General features: G+C 49.6%; 1 protein-coding gene across 1 annotated transcript in view; it reads right to left on the bottom strand.

The window, feature by feature from the left end:
• The window catches only part of ALPK2 (alpha kinase 2), a 115,584-nt gene that overhangs the window by 25,060 nt on the left and 64,421 nt on the right, over positions 1-26,103 (bottom strand). Inside the window, exons 5-8 of the mRNA XM_046025608.1 lie at positions 10,594-13,816; positions 7,246-7,393; positions 3,835-3,962; positions 3,691-3,726 (exon numbers count right to left, since the gene is read on the bottom strand). Of these exons, the coding sequence (XP_045881564.1) occupies positions 3,691-3,726; positions 3,835-3,962; positions 7,246-7,393; positions 10,594-13,816 (3,535 nt within the window). The remainder of the gene's footprint in view (positions 1-3,690; positions 3,727-3,834; positions 3,963-7,245; positions 7,394-10,593; positions 13,817-26,103) is intronic.

Raw genomic sequence — 26,103 nt, forward strand, 5'->3', positions numbered from 1 at the left:
TTTAAAATGTCCTCCAATTCTCAAAGTCAATGAAGACTAACATCTTTCTGAATGTTTAAGGAAGAAAGAAATCCTGGGTCGTGTGAAAAATCTCACTTCACATTTCTACTTTGACTGCACAGAGAAATGTTTTTTTTTCTCTGCTTTTAAAAATATTTTCAGATCATGTGTTTTAAGAACAGTCTATGACTGAAGCTAGCTATGAAAGGCATAAGGAGATGAAAATTATTCTTGGGACACTTGGGGACTCAGACAGTTGGGTGTCCTGCTCCTGATTTTGACTCAGGTCATGATCTTGGGGTCGTGAGATAGAGTCCCCCTTGCTGGTGTGGAGCCTGCTTGGGATTCCATCTCTCCCGCTCTGGGGATGAATGAAGAGACCTAGTTATTGACAGAAAAAGAAGGGAGATGGGAGGGAGGGGTTCAAATAGGAGAAGGGCTGAAGGTGCCGGTGGAGAGTAGGTGGAAAGACTATCCAAGAGGTCACCAAGCCGAGCAGGAGCCTCTGGCCAAGTAATCTGTCCTGGGTCTCTAGAGAGAACTGGGCTGGAAAAGTAGGGGAACAGGCAGCACGTGGGACATTGTCCCAGGCAAATATCTCTGACCACGCAGAGATCAGGACCCGAGCCGAAACCAGCAGTCGGTCTCCCAACTGACTGTGCTACCCAAGTAGCTCCCAGGGAAATTTTTAAGGAGATCCTTGTATCATAGATGTCAGCCTTAGTGATAGAACCAGAAAAAGAAATTAAGTTTTGGAGAAGAGGATAGTTTTTTCTTAAGTTAAATTTTAAAATCGGATCACAGGGGCGCCTGGGTGGCTCAGTAGATTGAGCCGCTGCCTTTGGCTCAGGGTCCTGGGATCGAGCCCCGCATCGGGCTCTCTGCTCCGCAGGGAGCCTGCTTCCTCCTCTCTCTCTGCCTGCTTCTCTGCCTACTTGTGATCTCTGCCTGTCAAATAAATAAACAAAATCTTAAAAAAAAAATCAGATCACAAAATGAAGAAGGGTTTTTTGTTTTTTTTTTTAAATACATATAACCCAAATCTCAATTCTAGTTACATGATTAATTTCATGTTAACAGTTTGGGTCCTAATAACCACTTACGGAATATAGGAAGTGTTTTGTGTAAACACATCAGAGCCCAATAAATATGAGCTGTATTTACCCCATTCTGTTTTCTTGCATAATCCCCCCAAACTCCTGAAACTCAATTATTCTTAGCAGAAATGTGTGTACCAAGTACTTAGAAATGCATCAGATTTAACACAAAGTTGTCCAGACTATGTGCTTAGAAATAACAAGGGACATTTTCTATACAGTATTATATTGGGTGTAATTAACAATCCCATCTATAATTTCCAACAGAAATGTCTACTTAACAAAGATAAAACGATGAAAGGGAAAAAACAAATCTTAGGACTTTTCTTTGAAAGCCCTGTGTGCTATCATTAAATTGTGCTTGCTTGTGTTTTGTTTGGACCATCTTTCACTTGGGGCCTCGCCACAAGCTTGATTTTATTAGTTTTTTAATTAGGGACCAACTTGTAAAATATTATTTGTTCCTCCTCTAGAGAGCTCAATTAATAAAATGTGAGAGAGACTCCCCCAAACCAGAAAGATGATCAAGAAGTCATCTGAGGTTTCTTCCTCTGAAAGGTCAAGGGGATCGGGAGGAACGTATGGGATCCCCTCACTTTCCAGTGAGTCACGGACACTGGACCCCTCCAGTCACAGGGGGGTCCGACACTGGGAGGAGGTGATGTCATTGGGTCTAGACCCAAACCCTCTGGCTGGAGTCACAGGGCTACGTCAGCACTGTTTTCATGAGGTGACCAGCAGCTCATCCCCACTGGGGTCTCTTTTACCAGTTCCTAACTGGTAAACCCCTAGAAAAATGAGTTTATGTGAACCTAAATGAACGAGGTTGTGGCAAGTATCTGGCATATGTGAATGCCAAGCAATGCTAAGCTGATGACACAGGGAAGCCCTTCTTTTTTTTTTTTTTAATATTTTATTTATTTGACAGAGAGAAATCACAACTAGGCAGAGAGGCAGGCAGAGAGAAAGGAGGAAGCAGGCTCCCTGAGGAGCAGAGAGCCCGATGCGGGGCTCGATCCCAGGACCCTGGGATCATGACCTGAGCCAAAGGCAGAGGCTTTAACCCACTGAGCCACCCAGGCACCCCGAAGCCCTTCTTCTGAAAGTTGTTTTGTTTTCTCATGCGTGAGGGGGAAGGACATCCTTTTGCATATTTAGACTTTTGGGGAGATGGGGGGCAGGCATGGCAAAAGATCTGAAATTATACAGGCATACTCCTCACTAAAGACAGGTACGTAGCATTTGAATAGGTTTGCAAAGAGCATGTTTGTTTTTGCCGATAAATATCATGATACGTGTTTCCTAGACCATTTTTTAAAAAATTTTATTTATTTATTTGACAGAGAGAGAGAGATCACAAGTAGGCAGAGAGGCAGGGGGAAGCAGGCTCCCCACTGAGCAGAGAGCCCGATGCGGGGCTCGATCCCAAGACCCTGAGATCACGACCTGAGCCGAAGGCAGAGGCTTTAACCCACTGAGCCACTCAGGCACCCCTGCTAGACCATTTCTAAGTCAAGATCCCAGCTCCTTGCCCTTTATGAACTAGGTGTTCCTCCATCATAATCGCATCTATGGTCTTGTCTCCACAAGGCTTCCCCGTCTTCGGGTGTTTTTGTTTGTCTAAAAATCAGCCCACAAGGTGAATTTCTTTATGAGGCGGATTCAACTGAGTTATCTGTGTTACTCGCATCTCTTCTAAAAGTCAGCAAAGCTCTTACGAGGTGCAAAAAGCTATGTTCAGTGATGCGGGCGTGCACGGGTGGGCATGCACGGGTGGGCTGCAGCCGACTCGCTCCAGCTGCTGGTGGGCATCTCTTCCTGGCTCCGTGTTTTCTCCATCTCACACGCGCAGTAAAAATCGGACATGGTGAGAGTCTTTACACCACAGAAATGAGAAAACTCAACAAATCAGTGCACCCTCCCCCACACACCCTGGGCAGGTTGTTAAACATTTCCCAGCACACCACTGGGTGGGGATGGGCATGTGTGTGGGGGGGCAGGGAGTTTTCCCTAAGAGGAAACACAGGCCAAGCATGGACTCCACCAAGCTACACTAGGAGGCCCAGCAGCCGGTGACTGCTCAGGAGCCCCCTGTTTGGCTGCTGCCATACCAGCACCAAACGCCAAAGGAAAGCACCAAACCCATCTCTCATTTTCATTAAGATGCAAACGAAGTTACTTCCCTGGACACCGGGCTGTCTTTGGAATCGGATGGGCTAGTCAAACCGCCAAGCAAACTGAAGACGCGAAACAGGTTGCATCAGTGCCAGAGGCTGAAAACGGCCTGCAGAGGGGCTGGATGCCAGCCTGAGGCTTACAGGTAGGACCCTTCCCTCAAAGCCCACCAAGCTGTCCTGGAGCACCGCACCTGCAGGCTGATCTTTCGTAAACACTTCCCGATGGTCGTCACCTCCCGCACTTACGGTAGGCCTGCAACTAGCCTGAAATTGTCTTTCGTGTCTCAGTCATTCCTGTGCTCTCTCCTACTTGGTTGGAAGAGTCAGCAGGAATACTGCTTCTACCCTTGATTCCAGGAGCTATTGCACGCTTTTACGGAGGGCCCACGTCCTTGGACAACCAATGACTGGCTTACCTTTCATATCCTGGTGACTCGTGAGTTGTTTCAGAACTAGAAGAAAAGGAGAGGGTGCCTTCAGTACGCATGGGCATTCTGAGCTGGGGGGCAGGGGAGTTAGAGCTCGCGGTTTTCGCCTGAAACCGAGCCGCCGAGGCTTACCTTCAGCCGTGAGGTTAAACTCAGTGGTCAGTTTTCCGTAACTGTTCTTGATGCAGCAGTCATAGGTGCCCTGGTCCTTCTGACCAGCTTGCACGATGGCCAAGGACACGACGGAGTTGTCACCCGCACTGCAATAGGGGACATGAATATTTGAATGCTTCATCGTCCTGAGGTTGGAGGTTTCTAATGCACTCACGGAGAAAGAAACGTGCTTCCCTGCCCTCATGTTTTGGGCCAGTGGGCTGGCTAAAAAACAAGACCTCGATGAGCTGTTCAAATCCTTCATTCATCTGAGGGGACGATCAGTGCAATTTTGGCTAAACATCCTCACTCCAACATGCGATATTAATACAGAAACATTTGGAAGGTTTGGCTGCTGCTAGTAAAGAACCAGAATTATGGATTCTGGGGGCTGTCATTAACATTTCTGCTCAAAATTCACCTCAGTTATGTTCCTAATCCAGGTGCCCTGTGCTTGAAGACCTGAAAATTCCAAACCCAAATCTAAACACAGACACAATAAGGGACAAAAGAAAGGAAGTCTCTGCTGTAAATAAGGACACGTGGCTGAGGGGTTTTGTTTTTTTTTTTTTAAATAGGATACCCCCCGACTGAATACCAGCCATCCATCCGCCCTCCCACCCATTCAACATTGTAAGTTCCAGGCACCATGCTATGAACAGAAAAACCGGTGGTGATGATGATGATGATGATAGCTAACATGTACTGAGCATTTGGTATGCACCTGGCATCGTACTGATGACTTAAACGTCTGTTTCATGTCACACACAGATCAATGTAATGAGAGAAATAGGATTACTATCCTTACTTCACAGATGAGAGAACTGAGGCATACAGAGGTCAAGCACGTGACCTAAGTTCCCACAGCTGGGTTGGGCTGGGACTTGAGCCAAGAAAGCCTGAGTCTAGAGTCCTCACCTCGATCTCATGATGCTGCCTCTTCAAATGATTTGGGATCACTCCCCTCAAATCTGGGATCATGGGAATTATGGCTAACCCTGCAATCTTCATTCCAAAGTCTCACACTAAAAATTTACTTTGTAGCCAAAAAGTTACATTCAATTTTGTTGCAGTTTTGTTGGGAATGTTGTTAAACCTTCACCAGGTTTGTCTGTTTCAGTTTTGGGTCATTTCACAGTTCAAACCCAAATTCCACTTATCCTGTCTCAGTTGCTTAGTCCCGGAAGTAGAGATGCTGGTTTTTCAGTGGACTTCAAGTCTGATTTATACGTTTCATGCACCAATGGCTTAAAAGAAAAGCCCATGAAATGATAATACATCGTCCACCGAGAGAGCCTCTGAATGCATCCTGAATGCATGGTGGGAAGTGGACAGGCCCAGTCACGATCGGAAGATTTCCTGTTGGGCTGCGAAATGCTGAGTCACAGAGGGCATGGGGTGATGTCTTTGGGGCTTCTGACCCAAATTCCCTGATCCTATGACACCTGACAGGGAACCCTGGAGGCCTCTTCTTTCCCTTCCCATGTCAGTTTCACGGGCTCACCCAAGGAGAATTTAATTATGGGAGAATGCTCCTGTGCCTGACTTTGCTGTTTAAATAGAACCCATGAGAGATTTCTAACTTGCAACTTACAGGTTCTGTCTAGGAGAAAAGATAACCCCGGGTGTTTATTACCTGTCAAATATTAACCAGTGTTGTACCTGTTTGCAAAAGTATTAGCGATTTGCCTGACTCACTATATAAATCTCCATTCCTCAAATGTTCCTTTGAACGGCTTTACCATCTTCCTGGTTCTTCATTATTTAATGAGCTGAAAGAGATCTTGGCTACGTGTTTATATTATACTTGCTTGAGAGATTTCAGCTTCTGGGAAATGATGTTTTGACAAGGCAGTGAGATACTTCGTGGAGGGACTGGAATTAAGGTGAAAGAAATTGGATAACATTTAAAAAGCCACTTGAACTAATGTAAATGATTTCTTGATCTACAGAGGACGTAGGCCTCCCAGATATTCCCCATATACCGCAGAAGAGGCAAAGGGGTGCACCTAAGCCAGTGTGGCCAAGAGGGAATGAAGCCGGCGTGGCTAAGAACGTAAAGGTTTGGCCACGTGTCACTGGTACAGGGCAAGCCTACTGCTGCCAAATGATCCCCGGAGGGAGGCTGGGTTTTCTAAAGACATCTCAGATGGAAAAGGGACCTCAAGGATCCCGGTGCCAATTCTGAGCTCAGAGCAAGATGGCAGAAACCCCCACTGGTTAATTATCCTTGGCTGACAGCTCCAGCAAGTTTCTTAAATGAATAATGAGTGCTTCCTTCCTATAAAGCTCTAGGGAGCGGCCTTGATTTCAAAATCAAGTCATTTCTTCTCCATTAAAATTCTCCTGAAGCCATACAGAAGACAGGCGGGATGATGGCAGCGTTTTAGGCAGCAAACATGATTCCATCCATCACAACCCAGTTAGATGTTCTGGAGGGATGTCCTGGCAAAGAAACTGCAGCTCTAAACTGCCATGGTTGTTGCATTTGGGACCTAATTTCCGGACATGGTTCCCAGCAGACCCAGTTGATTTAATTCGATAGAAAGCTCTCAGACTGTCCTTCCTTTTTCAGGCTACTTGTGGCCAGATGAAGGGGGTAGGAACCTCCGTGACTCAGGGAGCTGAACAGGGACCTCCTTTGGCAGAAAAAGCACCTGAGGACTGTTGGAGTGACAGTGGTTTCCACGGAGCCCAGTGATCTGTTTAAGAACCAGCCACGCCCCCTCAGGTGCGTCAGAGGAAGCTCCAGGTCCGCAGCTCACCTGAACAAGCCCGTATTGCCAGCACGGCGCTCTAGGAAGCCGTTTGCCAGGTTCATTCCACACCGGAATTGTCGGCAGTGATTCTCACTCTCCTCTCTCCCCTCCTCCTCTCCTCTCCATGCCAGAAATAAACAGCTTTTTCCATCTCAGAAAGAGCTGTTTATCACCCACCAAGCTGCTACGTTCAACGACCTCATGGCAGAGAGGTCATTTTCCTTTTCTTCTTCCTTTGGGTTCACCTTCTTAGCACTGAAATTTGCCAGGCTCATGGGAATTATGACACAGAGAACACAGCCAAATTCACAGACATGCAGAAGAGAGCTCTGTACTCTTGGGACCACAGAACCTCCGACTAGAAGATGATCTGACCCGCTTCCCTGATTCTAGAAACATCATGAAAAGTTTCCTGACTTCCTGAGGCTCCAAAACTCAGGGATGGCAGAGCCTGGCTAAGAACCCTCCACAGCTTTCTCTGTCTAGACATCCGTCTTTGGTTACTTACTCGTTTTGGATACTTTGGGGTTTCGACTTCAGTTTTCCTTTTTACTTCCTACAACAATTTTCTTTTAGAACTATGTTGTGAAACACGCAACAGCAATGAAAAGTGATTGGGCAGATAGCGCACCTTCTCTGCACTTGGGCTATTGACTTTGAATCTTTTGTCCACCAGACAGTAGAATCTTCATGAATTTCTGCAAACTGGCAGCTCAATTTTATATTCCCGGAGTGGTCAGGGTACATCTCGGCTTGGATCTTTTTCAGTAATATCGGAGCTGTAAAGGAGAGATTTGCAGGTCAGTGTTCTTACAACGGTTGCAAAGAAACACTTCATGGTGGGGAAGAGACTTTGCCTTTGTATCACATGTCATTCTGACAACAATCCCCCCAATAGGGATAATAATTATTACCCTCAATTCATGGATGAGGAAGCCAAGTGTCTACGGGGAGAAGTGGCATACTTAAACAGTCAGAAAAATGAACTAATCCACCTCATTTTTCGTTACGAAACACTGCATGAGTGAGCTCTGTAATGCACAAAGTGAAAGAGAATGTGAGAGACTTCTTTTTTTTTTAAAGAAGAGGGTGGGGGACTGGGGATACTAGTCTATAAACCTGAGCCAAATAGAGATGCTTTTAAAGGAGCACCAGATGGCCCAGGGCAAAATCAGAGCTGAGGATTGGGAGCAGAATAAAATCCAGGTGGGTGGGTTATTTGTGAATAACATTCATCCATCTTTCCCCTTGATCTGTTGTCTTGGCTGAAAATATCCTAACGGAGTGCAGTGATGTCTGACATCAATTTCATTAGCAAAAGAGAAGCGTCTTCTTGAATGAAATAGGAGCGAGCAAGAAACCATTCGGGGGTTAGCCCGAGCTCTTGGAACATTGCCTTTTTAATGAAATCCGGGATGAGTGCACTGCCCGATGGGGAAATGTGTCATTGCTCAGGCCAGCCAGTAGGAGGCAGCACAGATATTAGAACGGGACAAGGACGGCAGAACTAGTCAGGTGGGCAGAGTGATTTGGCCATAAGGTTGCTGGAAACGTGGTGTCAGTCTTCTGCAAACCGACTTCCCTAACACCGCAGCTGCAGTAACCCAGAACATGACGCAGTCCACCACCAAGCCAGAAGCGCTCAATGCTGATGCTTTGTTTGCCCCCTTCCCGCAAATCCCACTGTGAAGTCGCCGGTGGATTAAAGGTGCCTCTCTTCCCTCCTTGACGCCAACAGACGTGTGGTCAACAGAATGCACATTTAAAAGCTTATTTTCTTCCCAGAAAGTGACAATGGGCTGCTCAGGGAATAAGTCCCCCAACTAGGAAGTAGCTGAAGATACTGACAATATGATGGGAGAGAGAAAACCTACCAAGCGCTTATCCATGGCAACATCCATTTCGGTGCAAATGGCCCGATGGGGCTAGCTGTGCTGGGTCCTGAGGCCCATGGTCTCAAACTCTCGGTCCAGACCCAGCCTGCCGCCTCCTCTGGGACCTAATTCCTCAGGGCCCTTCCAACACTACGCAGTGGCAGCCTTCATGATGATGGGTGGATACCTGAATGTTCCTAAAGCAGCCAACCCTGTCCACCGCCCATTCTGAGTTCTGAACACAGAAAGTTGCGGGGACAGAGGGAAGGGCATACAGTGGGCAGCAGGACGAAATGAGGGCCCTGGAAAGCTAGAAAGCTGGCGTGGACAAGAGGTCTCAGGGCTTCCAAAAGTACCTCTCTTTGGGTGGGAGAAAGGGAGGGACGAAGATGAAGGAGCTACAAGGAAGCCTGGGAGTGTGGCATGGTTTTTCTTCTGTATGTATACTGGCCATGTGTTGAGTGGAAAGACTAGAATAGAAAGTTTTAAATGTCCCCAGGAAAGGTTACTCAGTTTTATTTCTTCGAGTCATTTGAGGCACTGCACCCCCCGCATCCTAACTCCTTCCCTGCGCAGTATCCCTCCCAGAGAGCGTGGCCTCCCTCCCAGAGGAACACAGTGCTGACCCAGGAGGTCTTGGGGACACCAGCACAAACCCCACCAGTGCGCACTTACCTGCAGCGTCCTTGTTCCTACAGAAACTCCAATAACCGTGGACAAGGATTCCAAATAGACATTTCCCTTCGGGCCGAAACCACTTTAGAAATCTTATAAAATACTGCTCCATCCTCTTTAAATATGTGGTTTTTTGGATTTTGTTATTATTATTATTATTATTAGATTTTATTTATTTGAGAGAGGAGAGCCACAAGCTGGAGGAGGGGCAGAGAGGGAGGGGCAGACTCCCCACTGAGCAGGGATTCCCAACTTGGAACTGGATCCCAGGACCCCAGGATCATGACCTGAGCTGAAGGCAGACACTTAACCGACTGAGCCACCCGGGTGCCCCAACTTTAAATGTTTTACAACATGTCTCCTAGAAACCTGGCTGGATGCCCCCAAACGTTCTGAAGGGAGTGTTGTATTGAATCCTGCCTGCAGCAGGCGCGGAGGGCCACGTGGTGTCCACGGGAATAAGGAGCATCAGTGTGGAGGTCTGAAAACTCTGGCAGGAGGAGCAAAGCCCCCTTAGGGTCAAGGGGGCCCCAGCATCAAGATCCCGCACGCGCAGCAGATGGCCTCACTGACTGCGGCGTCTTCTCTTCTGACTCCTCCCACCCATGGGAAGGGAGAGAAGAGCTCTGAAATAACAGAGGCTAAAGTTCGGGTTAAGGGATGGAGTTTGGGGTCGAGGTGGTGCCCCCCTGCGAAGCAGAGGTGACGGCCTTTACAGCGCTCTGAGCCTCAGTTGGTCTGAAACCTGGAACCCCCGGGGCACTTTAGACTCAGACAAAGAGGAGGGTGAGTCGGAAAGAAATTTTATGTTCACAATTGGAAGAAAATCCAGGATTCAATTAAGCTGTTTTTCATGAAAATCACCAATTAAAGAGGAGACTCCCAAATTGTACCTAAATGTTTATTTCTGTAAATCCTGCTTAGTGTGTGGTCTATTTAATTATACTAATTAGCTACACTGATGAATGCTTCTGTTTATCTTTTAAAATATTTTTTAAAGGATAATTAAACAGAAAGTCATCTTAATCACACTCCCTTGGTTAAACCTACCTCCAGGAGCCTCTTCTAGCCTCTCTCTCTCGAGATCACCTGGGGACCTGTTAGAAACCACTTTCTCGGGGCACCTGGGTGGCTCAGATGGTTGGCGTCTGCCTTCGGCTCAGGTCATGATCTCCGGATCCTGGGGTGGAGCCCCGCATCGGGCTCCCAGCTCAGCGGCGAGTCTGCTTCTCCCTCTCCCTCTTCCCCTGCTTGTGTGTTCTTTCTCTAATGAATAAATAAAATCTTTAAAAAAGAAAGAAAGAAACCACTTTCTCCAGCCCGAAACTTGAATCAGAAGCTCTGGAGGTGGAGCCCGGCAATCTGCACACAGGAGCTGGGCCTCTGGCTCGCCAGCCCAAATGCTAACAGCGACAGACACAGAGCCTCACCTTTCCCTTCTCGTCTGCAAGGCAGCTCCTCTGTGTCTTGTCTCTCGTCTGTGCCTGATGCCGGTGGTTCCGGTGCAGGAATCCTTCTGAGAAAGTTTGAACTCCGCCTGACATTCTCCTTCTCCTCCAATCGCAGCCTCAGGGCGGCCACCCTGGACAGAAGTTTCTTCTTCACGCCCTCAGCTAATGGTCCTCTCCCTGAAGGCTCTTGCTTCTTGACCTCCCCGGAGCCACTTCCTGCTGGAGGGGACTTCCGGAAGCCGAGGGTCTGGGCGGCCCTGTGCCCCAGCTTCTCCTCCCCGGGTTTTCGCCCAGAGCCCAGGCTGGAGCCCTGTTGGCACGGGGACTGCAGTATTTCGGGAACTTTCTCTAACACACATCCCCATGCAGTGGAGGCCAAGGTCACGGCGGGCGAGCCTGATGCGCCAGTGGATGTGGTTTCCCCGGTGCGGGGCTCCTCCCCTGTAGGTTCCTGGATTTTGTGGCTTTCTGAAAAGTTTGTGATGTTTTCTTCAGGACGGGCGGTAAAAGGCAACCGAGCGAGAGCACTGAGAGAGGGTGAATGTTTCCCACACTTGCTCTCAACGGCTCCTCTGTCCTTTGAGTCAGAAAATACGTATGGGTGGTTTCTGGGCCCCACTACACCATTCTCAGGGACATCATGAATTTGACCCGAGGAGTTGCGAATATCAGCTCCAACACATGCGTGAGTCATCACTGCGGGCCCATCAGAAAGAGGTAAAGCGGGGAAAACAGACTCTGCTTTGTCGTTTTTACTGCGTTCAGCCTCCCCTGAGATTCTCTCGCTTCCCTCTTGCATTTGGCCGATTCCACGTGCACGGGGACGTGCTCCCCGACCTTCGTCAGGACTCGGGACTTGCAAGACAGGGGTCTGGACGGCTGGTCTCTGGCCCATGGGCCCAGCATTCTGTTCACTGTCCTCGCTGACAGGCGCGGAGGATGCTGGAGGCCCCGCCGTCTCAGCCTGGGCACACACCGTCACATCTGCCGCATCCATGGGGTCCACAGAGGACTCCACGACCCTCGGGCGGGTCAGAAACAGTTTAAAGAAGGCAGCGTGATCCACCTGGATTCGGTTGTCCTCTCGGCTTTGGCTCACACTGTTAACGTTTTCCCTCTTTCCGGTTTTGGAAGGCTCCCGTAGCAAATCCTCGTCGTCTAATTCCTTTTCATCCTCAGGATCCACTGATGACTCTAGGAGTCTGGGTTGGCTCAAATACTTGGACGAAAGGCTCCTCCAGGATGCACGGCTGGCTGGTTTTCCACTAACGTGCGTTTTTCTGTCAATGGCAAGCACTGAGCCAGACTCATTCTGAGGGCCGTGAGCCTTGAGGACGTCACACACAGCCCAGACCCTGTCAGGAATCCTGGGACCCGCTTCCAGCTCCTTGTACTCGGAACCTGGCTGTTGTTTGGGTGACCAGAATTCTGGAATGGAAGCTTCCAGAGTTATAATCTTCAGCTTGCTTCCTGTTCCCCAAAGTCCTGGCCTGTTCCCTCTGGACTCTTCCGGGGGGACATTAGAGAGAGGAGAAAAGTGGCTTGGAGCCTGACCTCCGACTTCCACAGCGGCTTCAGCCGCCTTGCACACGCTAGTCCCCGAGCCTGAGCTCTGTCCTCTCTCCTCCCTGCCGTTTGCTGATAAGCAGTCCGAGGACACTGGGTCTATTTGTCCTTGGGCAACAGGCATCCTGGGCCAACTTTCTTGGAAATCATCTTCAGGAGGAGAACTCTTTTGGGGTAAGTTCTCTTGCCGAACCCTCTGTGTCGTTTCACTTTCTTTGTCTTGGAAATGCTCCTCAAGGCTCCTCCGGCCTGCTCCGTCCACAGACGGGCTCTTATTTCCAGAATGCCTATCAGTCTGAAGAGGGGAAGTGCGGCAGAAACTCTCTCCTTCTGGGAGCTCAGGAACGTGGACGTGGACTCCTGGCCCCCCGGGAGCCAGGCCAAAGGGCTCTTCTAGAGATGCCATTATGGAATAATTTAAACTATGGCCCAACTCTGCATTGGAAGGAAGCTGGCAAATATTTCCTTCCGGAGCCTGAGGGGAACTCTCCCTGGGACCATTGCCGTGACTGTCCTCCACGATTGAAACAGGGAGGTATTTGGCTGGGTAGACTTTGGTGGCCATGGTCACGGTCGATGTGTCCCCACTTTCCCTGGTCACCTGAAGACACTGAAGATTAGCAGTTAAGGACACCGGCTTCTCAGGAGGAAACATCACAACTGAACCATTTCCGGCTGGTGTGTCTGCAGTGTCTGGGGCACGGGTCCTGGGGCTCTCGTCACCACTTTCTGGAAACTGCACAGAAGAGCTGTTCTCAGAACACAGCGGCTGTCTTTCCTCAAACCCTCCAGAGCTGCTGGGGCTTGGCCTCTCCCGGCCAGGCTGGGCTGTGGAAACGAGCGCGGAGGAGACATTCTCCGTCTCTGCTAAATTTTCCCCTGTGCCACCTTCGCTGGCCTTCTGCGAAATGTTCCAGGTAAAAGTACTGGTAAAAAGAGGGGGCACGGCAGAGTTTCCCCCCTTGCTGCTCCTGCACGGGCGCTGTGGGAGCTCAGAACACTGCGTGTGGGGGAGAATGCCCAGCGTCTCGTTACCAGGAGAACGTGAATCAGATACTTTGCTTTGAATCTCCGCCGGCTCTAAGTCCATGGAGCAAGTTTCCGGAGGCAAATACCTATTAGCTGAGGCTCCGGCAGGAGAATCCATAGTGTCCCGTGTTCCTTGGTCTTGTGCTTCAAGACGCTCCAACATGCTTGTTGCTTCCCTGCCCCCTGGCCCTTTGCATGGAGTTTCCAGGGTGAGGCTGGTCTTTTCAGGTTCTGGGGAAGCAACAGAGAGAGCCTTGGGCTCCCAGGGGTCAGCACTGCCCTCTTGGGGGAGAAGCACTGACAGCTCCCGGGGAGGTGTATTTTCATTATGGGCATCTGGGATGCTCAGCTCAGGTCCTAGTTCTGTCCAGGAAACTCCAAGTGCATGGCCTTTTCTGTCCTGCTTTTCTCCGTGTTGTGGACATTGAGTACAGCTTCCTAGCTCCAAGTATCGGGCCCATGATGTGTCTTTCTCGTCTATCCCTCCTGCGTTGGGGAAGGAATTTGTTGTGGTCCCAGCAAATGCAGACTGCTCCCCAGCAGGATCTGAGGAAGCTGGCAGCTGGCTGAGAAAGTCTCTCTCCCTGACTGTTTCCTGAATTTGCACCTAGGAAGATGAAAGTGATATTAATAGACTTGTTCCTAGGAGAGCCCACAATTGGGCATTCCTGCGAGCCCAAGAATGTTAATCCTCCATGACTGTAGTAATGGACAAGAGCAGTAGCAGGAATGCTTGAAATCTAAACGCGGGTCCCCAGACCCTCTCTAGCTATTGGAGACTTCCGAGAAATGCACATTTAAGCAACTATGTTCCAGGGGACCCTTGGTCAAATTCCCCATTTTAAGCAAAAAGCCTGACGACAGTCATCAGATGATGCTTTCTTGTCTCTCAGGAGGAAAGACAGAAGTAAACTGAATGTAAACTATTTGATCAAGTTAAGTCACCAGAGCTTGTGTGCATCTCTCCAGAAAGGTACATTGCACATGATCATAACAAATGAAATAAATAAGGCTTGTAAAGTAGCAATGAATAAACTTTGCCCCAAAATAGGACAGTCTGCTGGCTAATAATGTTAGTAAAGAACAGAGAAAGGCCTGTCCTTTGACCCTGCCTCTAATGAAGTAACGGGGTTATGTCTGGTCACCAGCGCTGGCAATTATTTCTGCTCCAGGAAGGTTATAGAATTCTACAACGTCTCTTCCGCCTTAAAACAGATGTCCCGTGGCAGGCAGACCATGCCCACGAGAAGCAGAAGATTCAGGGGAAGAGAGAGAGAGAGAAACGGAATGAGGAAAGAAGGAAGGAAAGAAGGAAGGGGGGGAGGAGGGAGGGAGGGAGGTGTGGAGGGAGGGAGAAGGAAGAAGAAGGGAAGGGAAGGGAGGGGAAGGGAAGGGAGGGGGAGGAAGGGAAGGATGGAGAAAGGAAGGAAGGGAAGGAAGGGAGGGAGGGCGGGCGGTAAGGAGGGAGGAAACTCACTTTGTGAGGAGTAAACCCTGACTGTTGTATGATATTGGCTATTGTTAAAGGAAGCAACAAGATTTAGACTACATTCTTATCTCTTGAAAACTTTTATTTCATCAATTATTTCAACACACGTCAAAATCATGGCCAGGCAACAAAAAGGGAATTGCTGCTAAATTTTGGCAAGTACTTCCGTCTTTGCCTCCAGGACCCCTGCTTTAAGAGCGACCCCTTTCGAATGTGCAGAAACTGATACCTGGGCTTAAGGAGGAAAGGAGACAGAGTCTCCGAGGGTATAACAAAGCCAACCTGGAATGTTTCTGGGCACAGTGTGGCTCCACGTCCCGAGGCTCACTCCCAGAAACCACACGGGAGAATCCTGGGTCTTCCTGCCCTGCAGTCAATCCCTTTACATACTACCAGTGGGAGAGAGACCAGCAGAGCCACAGGGCCCCCACACTCCCCCAAGGCTGCCTGCTGTCACCAGGGATCCCCTCTCATCTCCTCCTTCAACCCACCCTGATGTTCATTTAATCTGATCTTATTGGCATACAAGGGCCTCATGAACAAGAAGAAACTCAGTATCATTTCCTGTGCTATACACTCCATGAGGGCTGGGACCATCGTCGATTCAACAAGGGTTTATTGACGCCTCCAGCATATCAGGGAGTGTCCCTGGTAGTGCGATACGGCACAGGCAATCTGCCCTTCGGGAAGGAGCTCCCATTCTATGTGGTCTTCGAGGACCGTTAGTTACAGCAGTTAGCACCCAGCAGGTGCACCAGAAGCCCTTGTTGAAAGAAGGAGGGAATGAATGAACCGCGCACGGTCAGGGAGCTCAAGCCAACATCACCCACGAAACCTCTACAAGCTGAAGGGCTTTGGACTTCCTGTCTGCTCCTGACTTTGGGAAAACTCTAGTTTTAAAAAGCCTTTTAACCAGAAGCCCGGGCACTACTGAATCACATCCCGGTGTTTCTAAAAAGAAAAATGCACTTACTCTCTTTCTATATCCTCCATCACCTTAAAATGGAAAAGAGAAAAGAAGGAAGATCACTTCTGGGAAATAAAAAACAAGGGTGGGGTTTTTTTTTCTTCTTAGTGTCAAGAAGTTTAAGATGCGTATGGTTTCACCTCTATACCTGAACCTCTATGCTCTTTTCATTTGCCTTTTTCGTTCAGTTTTTTCATAATGAGCTATAGTACAAATATACTGAAATATGAAGCAAAGAAAGTTGGGGTAGCTTCCTGGTCATGACTTGAGAAATGAAGGCAGACTGTCCAGTGAAAAACACCACGACCCTCTCCCGAGCCTGCTTCCCTGGCCTGAAGTTTTCCTACCGGTGTCGGTCCTTTATTTTAAGATCCTGTCATCATCACATTGTCCTCAGTGCCAACAGACATTTATGGAGTAGCTGCCTTGTGTAGAGCTCTCTGCCAGGCCCTGGACAGTTTTTTCCCAAAGGGCTCCCATTAAAAAGCCCTATGTTGCTTACTGGGATTTTAACCACCCATTATTGCTTATTACTACCCGCCCCCCAGAAAAAAACCAGAGTTACAGGCTGACACCTAGAAGACACTGGTGTCTGGAGTGGGGAGTCACAGGACAAATGAGTTTTGATCAGGGAGAGTTTGGTCATTGAGATACATCAGCATAACCACGGTATCTTGCCTTGATTTCCAGAAGAGTCATGTTCCTGTTAATGTTTATTCTCTCCTCCCTTCTCTTGCTTTGAAAATAAAGTCCCATTCTAAAATCGCCTAGTGAAGCCCCACATAGGTAAAGAAGTATGGCAAACCCTTGAGTGTGTAAATTCATCTACTAGACAAAAGTTTACTGAGCATCTACTATGTCCCAAGTTCTATTCTAAGCACCAGGGAAGCATCAGTGAGCGTAACAAAGACTGCTGGCCTTTTGGAAATTATGTCCAGGCAACAAGCCACACAAACAGTCCACTGCTGATGTGAAATTCCATAGATGTTATTTGAAACAATGGGATTTTCTCAAAGTGGAGCTTTTAACAGCCCACTGTATGCTCGTCAAGGCTGAGACACAGTTCCAAGGGCAGGCTCCTTGGGTCTCATTCAGAGACTGACTCAGAGAAAGAGGGAAACCACAGACTCACACCTTTCAAATGAGTCAGGCCTTTCTTTCAGGAGGAGATCTCTCAGGGAGGTCATTGTGAAAGAACCCCGGCAAGTGATTCTCCTGCCGCTCGGCTGTTCTCATTATAGAGTTAAGTGTTGAAATTCAAGAGGCGCTGGTGGCCAGAAAAATGTTTTCACTCAGGTGAAAAGATGGGGAGGGTCTGGGGTTCCAGGAGGACGCCCAGTGCAGTGGGAAAAGTGTGCACTCCGAGGTCTGGGCACCTGAGTTCAGCTCAGCACAGTGTTGTATATATGACCCCAAGTAACCTCTTGGGCCTCTCTGACCCTCAGTCTCCTCCTCCAGGGCTAATCACACATTTGTTAGCACCATCCTGTCGAATCCCCAGCTCTGGCGGACATTAGCTTCCCTTGTTGTCTGTGAAAAGTGGCCAGGACCAGGAGAAAATGAGTGACACTGAAGAGCGGAGTTGTGAACCCTGGACTTTACATAGTTTTCTCATCTCAGTGGTCAAGTAAATCGGAAAGACTGATGCTATCGTGTCTTCTTCACAGATGAGGTGAATAGCCTGGGTCCAGTCAAGAGACGGCAACCACACAGTACATCCAGGAAGGGGGGTTGGAATCTACAGTTGTTAGTTGCATAGAAGAGTAACTGTCAGCTATGGGGAGGGGAGACCCCACCGTGCTCTAAGGGGAGGGGAAGCACCGAGGAAGGACAGCGTTTTAGTTACTCAGACCTCGCTGGAGAAGGTCTGAAACAGGCCGCCAGATGACAGAGAACTTCGCTGGGTTAGCCAGGCCAGAGTCGGTCTGGAACTGCTGGGAGAGCCACAGACCACCCTTTCACGTGTGGGCCGGGGGCAGGCAGTCAGCACTCAGCTCAGAGGCAGGCAGCGGTGGTCTAGGCCCTGGCAGGGGCAGGCGCTGGGGCCTTCACAGTGGGTGGGCGACATGTGGCAGGAGTAGAGACAGGGAATGGCAGCCCCGTGTATTTGGGGCCGCAGGAGGCCGGATGTTGGTGCAAAGAGGGGGCCATGCAGAGCTCTGGCTCCCAGGAGAGGGGCCTACAGGAAGATCCTCCCTAGGCCAGGGCTACTAGGTAGCAGGCGGGCCATGTTCTGAGCCCCGTGCTTGGGCCGGCTCTGTGGGGTGAACACACACACACACACACACACACACACACACACTGAAAATGCCAAGCCCTGTCTTCCTTCCGCAGTGTCCTTCCAGCGCCCTCTGCTGAGAACGCTTCACACCAGGCTTCCCTGAGCAGGCGGGCCATGTTCTGAGCCCCGTGCTTGGGCTGGCTCTGTGGGGTGAACACACACACACACACACACACACACTGAAAATGCCAAGCCCCGTCTTCCTTCCGCAGTGTCCTTCCAGCGCCCTCTGCTGAGAACGCTTCACACCAGGCTTCCCTGAACAGAGAAATGGTTAATGAAATCCCCTTCTCAGTAAGCATGCAGGGAAGGGCACACGGGAGCCAAGGGGCAGTCCGTTGAGAACCGACACACGAGGTCGCTGATATTCACGGGTTAGAAATCTCCCCCAAGGTCCCACCGTCCATGACAGAACCAGGATTTAAAGCCAAGTCTGTCTGGCTGGAAAGCCCTTTCCAACTTGAGTTTTCTAACAAGAGAAGTTCATGCAAACACCACCAAGAGGCTGGGAACTTCTGCTTAATGTGAAAGCTAGCCGTCCCGGGGGCCCGAGACATTTTGGGTAGAAGACGGTAATGGTCCTCGTTAGGCAACAGGACCCCTTGTTCATCTGCCAGCTTCCTCACAAGCCTTAAGGGCAGGGACTTTGTTACTCATTTCTGAATTTCCAGAACCTTAGCCCCTACTGTGGGGCTGCATGAATAAACACATGAATGAAGACAAGGAAAGGAAATGGTAAACCAAATTTAGTAACACTTCCAAACCTCGTCCTGAAAGCCGTGTTGCCCTTGAAAACCTGCCCTCTGCTCCTACCGCATTTTCCAGCCCCTTCTCTAGCAACACTCTCTCATTCTGTAAACGCCTTGCTTCCTTCGCTGGCCTTTTCAAAACTTTTTTTTCAAAACTTTTCAAAACTTTTTTTTCAAAACTTTTCAAAACTTTTTTTTCAAAACTTTTTTCAAAACTCTGGCCTCCTGAGGAGGATCCCTCAGGAAAGCTGTGACGTCTCTTCGTCTGTCCCGCGAGGTTCAGTGTGACACTCGTCTTCGTTATCGAGTGTCCTCAATGCCAAAGAAGTCCATGAGACTAATTTAGTCACTAACAATAGAAGGTGGTAAGAGATAAGATCCCTCTTCCCAAAGAGCTTATGATCCCGCTGAAGAGATGAGATGTACATGGAAAAGATAAGTAACAATTATGACAAGTCGAGCCAACAGCCAAATGGATAGATTTTAGCTATCGGTGCTGCTCCGGGAGAGGAAACAAGGTCACCACCTAACTCTCCTCGTCTAACTCCACGGAGGCAGTCCCTGCCGTGTGAAGACCAGACGTTGCACTCTTTTTTTTTTTTTTCGAAAGAGAGTGTGGGAGGGAGAGGGAGAGAAAGAATCTCAAGCAGACTCCTTGTTGAGCACGAGCCTGATGTGGGGCTTGATCTCATGACCCATGAGATCATGACCCAAGCGGAAATCAAGAGTCAGACACTTCGCCTACGGAGCCACCCAGACGCCCCCGATGTGGCCCCCTTATGTTACTTGTATCAACTCTCAGATAATTCTTGGACATTTCTCTGCAGTCTTGGGTATCTTCTCTACTGAGCAGTGTGTGGCAGATGCGGTAGGCATCGTGGTTGACTAACCCAACAGCATCTCCAACCCCCTTCTCCCCTGCTACCTCCAACCAAAAAAGCTGGAAAACCACATAAACAACTAGATGCGTAGCGAGATGGGGCCAAGGGGTCAGTTCTTGCTAATGAGACACAAGGAGCATTCTGCTAAGGGATTACGGAAGAGCTTTTGATTTCCTTATAGAAGGCACAGATAGGTCAGGTGCCTTGCCTCCTCCCATCCTTCTTCCTGTCATGAAGTTGTGATGCCTGGTGCTGAGCTGTCCTCTTGCCGGGAAGAGGACAGCAGCACAAAAATGAAAGTCAACAAGCTGTGGCCAGTGGAGCAGAATGAGAGAAAAGACTTCAGAGCTCACGGGCATCCTTGAGCAACTAGGACAACAGTGAGACCTTCTACCCACACTTGTAGTGAAGCAAATGGCAAAGGTCCTCGTGTCTGAGGCCAGAGTCGGCCATTCTGTTTGCTGTGGCTAAAAGTCCTCCTATGGACACAATAGGAAAATATATTGCTGGGGGATGAAGGAAAGGGCACGTGAGGTTGGCCCTGGACACCTTCTGGAGGCATGTGGGTGGCTTTGGGTAGACATTAGTGTGATGGCTGATATCACAAAGGGCAAGGGTATGGCTCCTGGAAAGGGGGCTCGAGGGGCTGGTCTAAGTGCCAAGGGATCAAAAAGGCACGAGGCAAGGTGATCTTGAAGGTGTGGGGAAGGGGAATGGGGAGATGTGAGAAGATGGACCATAAAAGGAGAGGCCAAGGTTCTAAAGGCCAAGTTCAACCCCCCAGGGCCAGGAAGGTCAAGCCACTTGGATCCTTGCTTCAGCTGGGAACAGGGCCAGAGGCTGAGTGTGCTGGTTGCGGGGGCGGGAGGAAGGGGGAGTAAGTTGCGGGGGGGGGGGGCGGGGTTGTGTTGGGGGGCTGGATAATTTTCTTTCTCTAACTCCTGCTTCTTTTAAAATGTTCTTTAAATGCCCTTTCTTCCCTATCTGGACTAGACATAAATACACCATGTTTTCCCCAGTTGTACACGCATCATCAATTTCCACCTCCTTGTGCTTCCAGGAACCATCAAATGGGCCCTTCCCCTCTCCTGGCCACCCCGGGAGGCTGCAGCCTCGCCTCGCAGCTCCCCTTTTCTCAGTGTCTGCTGAGCCCCCACTGTGGGCACAGTGTCATGCAGCCTTTCGGTCATTCGGTAGAGTGAATCCACACCACTTGGGGCGGCACCCCTGAAATAGCCCTGAGTCCAATCCAAACAAGCTTACGGGCATGCTAGAATATTTCAGAACTTGACTTTATTTTTAGGAGTGGCTGGGTGGCCCAGAAAGGAGCGTCACTTAAAGGCTTTGAACGGTTAAATAACACAGAAGAATGTGGAGGACACTTGTTGGAAATCCTCACCCCGAAACGTGATCCCAACCCCCCGTGTCAATCGACCTGCTCCTCTGCATTCCATTCCCGCCCAGAGACCAGGAATCTGTAGCCGGCTGGCGCTCCAACCCATCCTGATTTCTTGGAAAAGCAGAAGAGTTGGTAAAATGCCAGCTGGATCTTTTTGTTGGGAGGGACTGGGTTTCCATAACACATGGCCTTTCCTAGGGCCGAGGGCCTCTTGTACAGTCGGTGGAATCTCTGCCTGGAAACAAGGTGTAGGCAAAGGACCATCAGCTGTGAGTCAGATCCACCTGTTCCTCGTGCCTCTAAGGTGCAGGGAAGCAGGTGCTCTCATCACTACCAATCACTAACCCCCGTGTGGCCCTTAATATGGGGCAGATACTGTGCTAAGAGCTTCATGTATGTTAATACACGTAACGTCTGTAAAATGCCATAGAAAAGTACACCTTTGGGACTTGGGGTTGTGCAAGGTTAAGGACAAGTACACCAGCTATCGCAGCACACGAGAAGACCTCCATCGTGTCAGCTGCCAAGCACAATGAGTCAGAAAAGCAGCCTTCATCCTTGCCCTGGTGTATCTGGAGGTTGGCGGGGAGTTACACAATCATAAGGGAAACGGAGTTGGGAAGGGCCGTGATTTTTCTCAAATTCCTTTTCTGAAGAGTCTCTGGGTTTTCTGCAATCTTGGGGACACGGCGATTGGGTGAGAAGGTGAAAGGAAAGTGGAATCGGAGCGAGATGGAGGACTGAGCCTCCGAAAACCTGGCTCAGGTCCTCGATCTGCGGCGCCATGGAAAGTGGCTTCGGAGAAGTCACCAGCCCCTCGGAGGCGGTTTCTTCCACAGTCAAGTGAGAGGCTGGAGGGTGCCTCTTGACCCCGACGTCCCTGTTCTCCATCCCGCTGCCTTGTAAACATCACAAACACTGAAATGGGGCTTAAACCTCACCCTCTCCTCGGAGCTGGATTTCCCTTGGACTTGTAAAGCTTCCAGATCTAATCCTCTCCGTGAGCTAGGAGAGCTGTTAGAGAAGACGAAGCCTGTCATCATACCCACGAACCTGATCCAGAAGAAGCCCGTGGGCACCCCGGAGAGAACCAGGGAGGAGATGGTGGGCTGGTCACCTTAGGGCCCCATGTCCTGTTCTTGTCCTGCCTCTCGCATTGGGGCTCCTCCCTCCTGGGTGCAGTGAAGGGCCCGTGTTTCCAGTAGGCTGCTCGGACACAGGGGCCCTCCAGCCCACCCCGCAGAGTTCTGCGGGCTCACAGTCCCAGTCCAAGCTGAGGAAAATCCTCACAGTCACAGAGTAAAAGGGTGGAGGTTGGCAGCCCCCAACTCTGCTCATGCTTTTCGGGGTTGAGAAAAGTTCCAGCTTCTTCTTCTTCCCCCAAATCTTGTTTTACCTACACGGTTCTGTATATCATTGCAGGGGTTTCCAGACCCCCTTGGGCCCATCAGTCTCCTCCCCGGGGCCCCCGGGGGCCTCGGACTGAACTCCTCCTATTGGTTGTAAGCGGCGGGGGTGTGGGGGGGGTGTGAGTTGCGTGGTACCATGTGCTTCCCACAGCCCGAAACGTCTATGTAGATTTCAGATGGAATTACAGGGGCGGGGGGGGCGGGGGCAATGAACCCTTAGTCAGATTCTAGGAGAGCGTTTTCAAATCAGTCTCTCTCTTTACAGTTTCTAGAATTTGTGAGCAAAATCAAAACCAGCATAGTAGCAATTACTGTACTGCCCTGAAAATAATACATTGTACAAAGCAAGTTCTTGTAATCTTTAGAAACAGGAAATACTTGTCATGGTTATGACACTCCTACCTTGCCTGTTCAGCCTGGCTTCGTGGGGCACAGCTGTCATGGCACTGGGCACACGGAAAATCTGGATGTAAACGTAAATATGGGCAGGTCACTTGTCTTGGATGGTCATTACCAAAAATCAGGAGAAAAATGCAAGCATGGGGCTTGAAGGGTCCCTTCTCTGCCGTCTGTCTCTTGTAAGTAGCAGGAGAGATCTGTGCCCAGGTTTGGCTTCTGGTTAGAAAATGTCTCCCCAGAGCGTTCAGTTCTAGAAGGGCACAGATTCCCAGCAGGTAGCATAGTACCCGATTAGATTCAGAGACAGCTTTGCTCAGCAGAAGCCAAATTTCCTAGGTAGGCTTTCTCATCTTGGTGCGAGGCACACAGCAGGTGCGCAGAAAAAATGTCAAATAAAAGAGGTCAAATCCATCCAGTCTATTCTTGGATCAGGGTGTCTTTGCCAACCCAGGACGGTTTTGCGTCTTCGGAGTATGGGTCTCTTCTCGTTCTCTGTTGAGATGTTGATCTGCTACTTAAAAAATTGCCCGAGGGTCCTGTGCCTTGGTTAACATGTATTCTACTAAAATGTAAGTCTTCATCTCTAATAATTGGTTGCTTGGTTGGGCTCCGTCTTCTTTAGATCTAAACTGAAGACATCCGTTCTTTTTTGAGGAGAGTAGAGAGAGAAGCACCTCTTGTTTCTACCGTGAACGACTGAGGTTCCAAACACAGGCTGTCGGGAAGAATCAGCACACTTGCTCCAGTGGGCACAGGTACTGAGGGTGGCCATGTCCGAGTGACTACAGACCTGGGTGTTGTAAAGCTAGAATGTGCGGTTGACGGTTAAGTTGAAAACCCCTGCATGGTAAAGATGAAGGAAATCAAAGACCAGGGGGAGAGCAAAGAGGAATGTGGTGATTAGACCGGAAATTCAGGGAGTCACCAACGTGAACTCTCCCACCGTGGATGGGAGGAAACAGAATGATTCAGAAAGAAGTTTCGGGAAGCTGAAGTTGTTAGGGAAATGCTGGGAGACCCAAGGAAAAAAGACAAGGTCTGGGATTCGGTGCAATGATTTGAGCCAGGAGAGCAGAAAATATTCTGAACTGATATTTGTCCCTACGGTGGATTGAAAATTCATATATTTCTTCTCTTAAGCATGCATACACGGAAGCCCAGGGTTTTTGTTGTTGTCGTTTTTCTAGGACTGATCTTGTCTTCCTCTGGAGCTCTCAGTCACACGTAGGAAGCTGAGGACTGTGTGGGGAGTAAGTTTTCTCTCTGCCTAGGCCTGCCTCCGATCCACCAACTTGAACATTGTTTTAGGGAATTCCCAGGTCCTTGGTTCTACCTGGTTCCGCTCCTGCCCCTGTGGGAGCTGGTGTCTGAGTTTTCCACACTGGTATATGGGTGCTGGGCTACGCTCCATGTCCCAAAATGGAAGCAAGGGAAAGATCTGTGCTCACAGTTGCCCTCAGCTGGTGCAGGCAGAATCCTGATACCAGGAGGTATGAAGTCTGGGCGGACGTGTCCCTCCAGGCCCTGACTCTGTCAGCCTTTTGTCCCAGCATGTCCGAGGGCACCTTCCAAGGGCTGTGCACGTTGGTCCGAACCCTCACGCCCTCCCACTGAGCATACAGACATATGGCGCCCTGATCTGAGAAGACAGGAATTTAGAAAACTCCTCTCAACAAAATCCAGCTAAAAATCATTGTCCTGCCTAAGCAAAAGTAAGAACAGACGCCTTTTTCTTTCCAGCTGTTTGCTTTCCTTGGCACAACCTTTGACCATGTTCACCTCACCTTTGAGGCAACCCTTGTCTCCTGAGCTACTTTGGAAGAAGGTCCCGGAGGCAGAAATGGAAAAACAGAAATTTTTCTTTCAGACATATCCCTGGACACACCCCTGGCGACTGTATCGGTTTCTTCGAGTTATGGGAACAGATGACCACCAAGCGGGTGACTTAGAACAACACGCAGATCTGGAGGCCGGAAGCTTGAAATCAAGGTGTCCCCAGGGCCATGCTCTCTCTGAAAGCTCTAGGGAAGAATCCTTCCTGTCTTTTGACCTCCTCTTAACTAACTACATCTGCAAAAGCCCCAGTTCCAAATAAGGTCACATTCTGAGGTTCCGGGTGGACATACATTTGAAGGGACAATTTTCAACCCGCTACAGCAACCCATTCCTTTCCCGGCCTGTCCTGTTGGCCTTCCCTCCCCCACAGTCTCCACTGATGCTTTGCCCCCTGACGGGTGGTGTGAACTTGACGTTTAAAATGATGTTCTAGCGGCAGGATCGCTCTAGGGAGGCTGGCTCTCTTCTGGACGGTCTGCTTGCTTCCGTGGTAAGGGGTCTGTCAGGAGGGTGGAATTCAGTACAACCAAGGGTCTATCCCTGGTCGCTGCCCCGCTTCCGGACCCCTGTAATCAGTGCCAGCCACTTCCGAATGTCCTTCCAGGGACCAGGCCAGGCCTGAGCTGGACCTTCTCCGAGCTGCTGATGGACAGGCAGTGACTAGGGAGTTCCTTGCATTTACTGTCGCAGCTGGGCCCTGAGCTAGAGGCGTGAACAACGAGGGAAGGAGCGGTTCTCATGCTGGTTATTTTCCCACCCGACATCTTCAGTTTGATGGTAAATGTGAAAGCACTTGTTTTTAAACCATCACTTAAAAAAAAAAAAAAAAAAAAAACAACAAAAACGCCCGAAATCTCAAGGCAATATCAAAATACCTGTGCTGACTCAGAAAGATAATTTTTCAAGCATCAGCAGAAAGGGGAACTTACGGAATTTGTAATTTTACCACCCGCCCGTCCCCTTCCCCCTCCTCAGCTCTGCAGATGCGGTGGGGGCAGCAGATTGGAGGGGGCGGGGGAAAATGATTGCTCGTGTTTGTCTTGCCTCTCGAATGAGATTTAACTCAGCGCTGTGTTTGTCCTGGGCACTCGTGGGTGAATCAGACCCAGAGTCTGTCTCCACGCGGCTGTGCACAGGAGCAGCCCAGCTGAACAAACACACAGCTGTACTATAAGGTAACTGCTAGCAGAGAGGTAGCAATAAAACATTATGGGGGAGATGAATTCTCCTTCAGGGAGAGGGGAAAGGACCAGCATATCAGGGAAAGACCCAGAATCCATTTATGGGCTTGCCTGTGCCTTTATGTTTCATAATTCTTTCATTCCTTTATTCCGCACACACTTACAGAAAGCTCTCTGTGTGCCAGGCCTCATCATAGCTGCTGGAAAAAGACCGTCTTCTTGGAATTTACTTTCCACGTAAGGAGGCAGAGAAGGTGAAGGGGGTCAGCCAGTGTGCCCTCGGGAGAGCAGATCAAGGAAACA

The sequence above is a fragment of the Meles meles genome, chromosome 12 (assembly GCF_922984935.1).
Source record: "Meles meles chromosome 12, mMelMel3.1 paternal haplotype, whole genome shotgun sequence".
Lineage (NCBI taxonomy): Eukaryota > Metazoa > Chordata > Mammalia > Carnivora > Mustelidae > Meles > Meles meles.